Source organism: Trifolium pratense, linkage group LG6 (genome assembly GCF_020283565.1).
Source record: "Trifolium pratense cultivar HEN17-A07 linkage group LG6, ARS_RC_1.1, whole genome shotgun sequence".
Lineage (NCBI taxonomy): Eukaryota > Viridiplantae > Streptophyta > Magnoliopsida > Fabales > Fabaceae > Trifolium > Trifolium pratense.
Window position 1 is genome coordinate 40,769,352 of NC_060064.1, and position 5,072 is coordinate 40,774,423.

The 5,072-nt window shown below is 29.9% G+C and overlaps 1 protein-coding gene across 1 annotated transcript; it reads left to right on the forward strand.

Moving 5' to 3' along the window:
• The first annotated feature begins 384 nt into the window (after positions 1-384).
• On the forward strand, positions 385-2,068 carry LOC123893005 (probable inactive serine/threonine-protein kinase scy2). Its single transcript, XM_045942923.1, has one exon. The coding sequence runs from the start codon at positions 563-565 to the stop codon at positions 1,340-1,342; it is 780 nt and encodes a 259-aa protein (XP_045798879.1). The 5' UTR covers positions 385-562; the 3' UTR covers positions 1,343-2,068.
• Positions 2,069-5,072: the final 3,004 nt, after the last annotated feature.

The following is a 5,072-nucleotide window of genomic DNA, read 5'->3' on the forward strand; positions in this document are numbered from 1 at the left end:
CACGTCCCTTTTGATTTTCCAAAAGTCTCACCCATCAAACAAACAAACCCAATAAGGCATATCCTTTTATCATACCCATTTCTCCACTTTTTGGACCACGTCACAAAGTTGTGCAACCTTCATAAAATTTCAGTTTTGAACCCCGACTTCCGTATATTATAGTTATATTTTTACCATTAGTATTTAATCTATTGACCATCTGTGATCCTCCCTACTAAGTTTAACGTCAATCACCACCAAATCAACTAACAATTACAGTATTTATACCAACTGAGTTGTACTTATGAGAATTACGATATTCATTTCTTATTACACTTCAATAATTATTTATATTTCTTTTAACATAATTCAAATCTTTATTAGGGGAGAGACATTGATATATTATATATACTTCATTTATTACTTTTTATGGTTAGTTAGGTTTGAATCAATCAAATTGACTTGTCTACAAACTTTTAGCTCCATTTATAACCTCTTCTATTCTTTTCCTATTTCTCTCATCAAAATCCTTTCATTGTAAGATTTTTTTTCCATTTCTCAATTTCCTCAAAGATTGAATGAAATGGCAGTTGAACTTTGCTCAGAAAATTGTGGTGTTTCATCAGTAAGTCCAAGAATTTCATTCTCACAGGACTTTTCACAAACAGATTCCATACCTATTGAACAACACCCCTTTAGATCAAATTCATCTGGGTTGAATTCAAGTATTGATTTTGATTTTTGTATCAATCAAAGTCTCAATCTTGAATCATCTTCAGCTGAAGAACTTTTCTCGGATGGTAGAATTCTTGCAACTGAAATCAAGAAAAAAAATGTTCCTTTGAAACAACCATTAACAAAGTCAAAAACTCAATCACCACCACCAAACCCTCCATTGAATCATTCATATTCTACTCACAACAATGATTCTAATGGTAAAATATTTACCAAAGAAACCAACAAAGAAACCAATGAAGTGTGTGAAAAACAAAGTTCAAACTCTAAGTCATTTTGGAGCTTCAAAAGAAGTAGTAGTTGTGGAAGTGGTTATGGAAGAAGTTTATGTCCTTTACCACTTTTATCAAGAAGCAATTCAACTGGATCTTCTACATCAAGTGTTAATAGCAAGAAGAATTCATTGTCAAAAGAAGGTATTAGTGTTAAATCAAATTCACAAAAACATTCTACTACAAGGTTTTCTAATTCATCTGGTCCTAATAGTTATCTAAAACCACCATTGAATAAGAGTCATGGATCTCATGGTAGTGTTAGAGTTAATCCTATTCTTAATGTTCCTCCTGCAAATTTATTTGGTTTGAGTTCAATCTTCTCTAATAATAGAGACAAGAGCAAGAAAAAGTAGCCATATTTTGTGACGTTAAATATGTTTTTAATATCTATAGTTATAATTATAATTCCCGAGTTTTGTCTTTGGTCTTTGTACTGATTTTTCAATCTTTCGAGTTACAAAATTTATGCTCTTAGTCTTAGTCTCTTGCTAAGACGTGTAATTTTATATTTCGTAAGACTGAAAAATAAGTACAATGACTAAAAAATTTAATGACATAATTGACCCTATTAAGTTACTCTTTTACTTGCATATCAATCAATTGGGTGAGTCTATTTTTTTTTTTCTTTGAATTTGTTGGATTTACCATGTGATTGGAAAAATAGATATATAGATTATACTTTTGGAAATGAAAGGTGAATGGTTTGCATCAAGAAGGTAAACTAAAGTGATAAAGAAGAGATGTGTGAAGGTGATAGACAAGAATGGCATAATGTAGGATTGCAGGCACATGGACAAAACAAAATGACAGGTAGATCATTAGATGTTGTTTTCATGGCGGTCCCTTCCCTTGCTTTGCTTGTGTTTGGTTTATCTGTATTTGCTATTTGATCTACTTGTAAATACATTGATTTTAATTAGTTTCTATTTTATTGTTCATAATTTGGATATTTATTCTTTTCACATGTAGCGTTAATTTAGATCTCTTTTAAGGGACTTAATGGAAAAAGTTTTAAGGGACTTGATGGAAAAAGTTGATTGTACAATTGTAATGAGAAAAGCTTTGCATAAATTGATCTATAATACAGTATTAATTAATTAATTAAAAAAATTCTTCTAGGATAAAAGTTCTTTTTTTATATTATAGTTTACATTATTTTAGATTTTGAAATTATAGATGAATGACAATTTAGACTCTAAATATATGAAATATCAATTTGGGACCTCAAATTATTCAATATTTACCATTGTTTTCTCTATCAAGTAACTTGTTAGAGACAGTGATGTGTTATGTTAAGTGACATTGTGCCTTATTTATGTTGGTTACATGACATGATAGAACCAATTTTAGCATTTTTGAGGAGTTTTAGGTATAAAAGTTTAAGTTTTTAACCAATATAAAATTTGGCTTAGAGTTTCGTGTGACGTGACACTACCTCGGATAAGTCGTAATGTCACTTAACATGACACATCGACACTTCTAACATGTTGTTTGAGAGAGAGAGAGAGAGAGCACATTTTGATTGCATTGCACAATTTGTGAAATTCGGATCTTCTCATGTTATTTTGGTTCAGTCATCTCTTCTTTTCATCATCCAAAGATGATTAAATTATTATAAAGAACAAGATGAGTCTACAAGAGAGAAAAAAAAATGAATGAATGGTTAAGATTAGTGCTAAGTGGACGACATGAGAAAAAAAACATAATATGATCCAAATCTCAATTTACGATAACAAAGTTGTGAAATTTGGATATTCTCATCTTATTTTGGTTCAGCTCTCTCTTCTTTTCATCATCCAAAGATGATTAATTTATTATGAAGAACAAGATGAGTCCAGAAGAGAGAAAGAAAAAAAATTGAATGAATGGTTGAGGTTAGTGCTAAATGGACAACATGAGAGAAAAAACATAACATGATCCAAATCTCAATTTATGGTAACAAAGTTGTAAATTTGAGGTATCAAATCACTTACAATTTCATGAACTAAAGTGATGGTACAATAGCGAACTTATGAGGGTTGAATTTAGCACAAGGGGAGTTAGACTCTCACAACATAACGAACTAATATTCAAATCTCAATTGAAACATATTTTCATATTTTATATTCGACACGCCTCAAATATGATTATTTTATGAACAAAATTTATAGAAAACAAATAAAAGAATAATACTTCATCCACCTATACATATTTCATTATTATAAAAAAAAAGAGTATGTGATATTTTCTTGTGTAAAGTTTATATATGTTGTTAATTTGACTTTTCATATTCTAAAATACTTAACAGAGCTAACTAAATATTTATTTGAAAAATAAACAATAGTTGTAGATAGTAATTTAAAAATTAATTAAATTAGTTTATATTTAAGCATAAATCATTTGTCAAATAAGTGTTCATATTGATAAATGGGGAGAGAGTATCTGATCAATTATGTACTTACACTAAAATGGTTTATGTTTATGTGACACTTTTGGTGATGCTAATTTAAGATACTTTGACAATTTTATATAACTAATGACTACCTATAGTAGATCAGTACAATAGTTTTGTGAAGTCCCTATTATAAGGCGTAGGCATATTTATTTCTGTTTCAAACCAATCCAATTTTTTTTTTAATTGAATTAACGAATTCAACATATGAATGGTTTGATTCTTAAATCCATAGTATTTCTTATGACAATAACTTTTGGGAGGACTTTAAAATATGAAAATTGAAAATCTTGTCAATATTTGTTTCTGTTTCCCTGTGGATGTTTGTTTGTCAACTTCGGTGAAATCGATAGGCAACAATTGTCAACTTGTAAATTAATACGAGAACTACTGCAATTAAAAAGTCATTTGAAAATGGAATTGCTGGCGTACATAGGCATATAAATAAATAAATATAATACTAGGGGGTGTGAATTGACATTTGACCGGTTGACATGAGCTAGAGCTTTGCATAATGTTGAGCACTTGTTCTAAAAATTAGAGGTTAATTTAGGTTTGATCATGATTTACTTTTTGAGTAGAAAAAAATGTTTGTTTTATTTTTATTTAGATTTAGATTAGGTTATTATGATACGTAGGCCCGGCCCAATGTCATTTGTCAGGTGTGTGATTACATCAGTCTTTAAATTTTGGGGAAATTTTGGCCCTATAAATTTTTAGGTCAAACAATAATAGATATATATTGTTAATTTTCATTAAATATAAATGTTCATGGATGATACTTGTGTACAAGGTTTTTGATTCAAATCCCAATTTTTTTATTTTTTATTTTTTGCTTAATTTTAATCCTAGTTATTTCAAATTAAAACGTTAATCCTTGTCTCAAATGTTTTTATGTTTTTCGATAGGATACAAAGGGGTGTGGTTATGGTGCATAAGCCAAAACTTATGCACCATGCATAAACTTACTTCCTACACCCAGCATTTTTGCTTCCTACACCAAAAGTCAGCCCAAGCCCAAAATTAGGCAATTCATTACTCGCGCGCCCCCCATATACTACCACATTACTTGCGCCCCCCCCCCCATTTGCTTAGCGCACCCCTCAGTTTTTTTTTTCTCTCTAGATTTCTTGTGAGCCCCCCAATTTTTTTTCCTCCCCCAGATTTCTAGCGCGCCCCCAATTTTTTTCCCTCCTCCAAACTTCTAGCACACCCCCCCAAATTTCTAGCGCGCCCCCCGTTTCCAATTAAATAATAACATTTGTTCTTTTGAAGTATATATTATAAAAATCCATTTTTAATTAATTTTCGTCATACACCCCCTTGAAGCCCAACATAATAACGAATCGTTCATGTATATATAAAGCATATTTGTCAAACATACAATTTAATTTTAAGTTTTATCAATCATAATCACAATATAAATAAAATCTCATACATTAATTACATATATATATATATATATGGATTTTTTTCTTTACAATAAAAACATGATCGAATCTAATATCTCATGCATACTATCCAAATTGTTCTCAACTAAACTAACCCTAATTGCTTTATATGATTTTTTGCTTTATGTAGCATGGTTTTGTAAAATGGTTATGTGATGTTTTACTCAATAACAATGGTTTCAGTGTATAACATCTTGGCAC

Excerpts from the sequence above, each read along its gene's own strand:
- LOC123893005 (XM_045942923.1), top strand. The coding sequence starts at position 563 with ATGGCAGTTGAACTTTGCTCAGAAAATTGTGGTGTTTCATCAGTAAGT.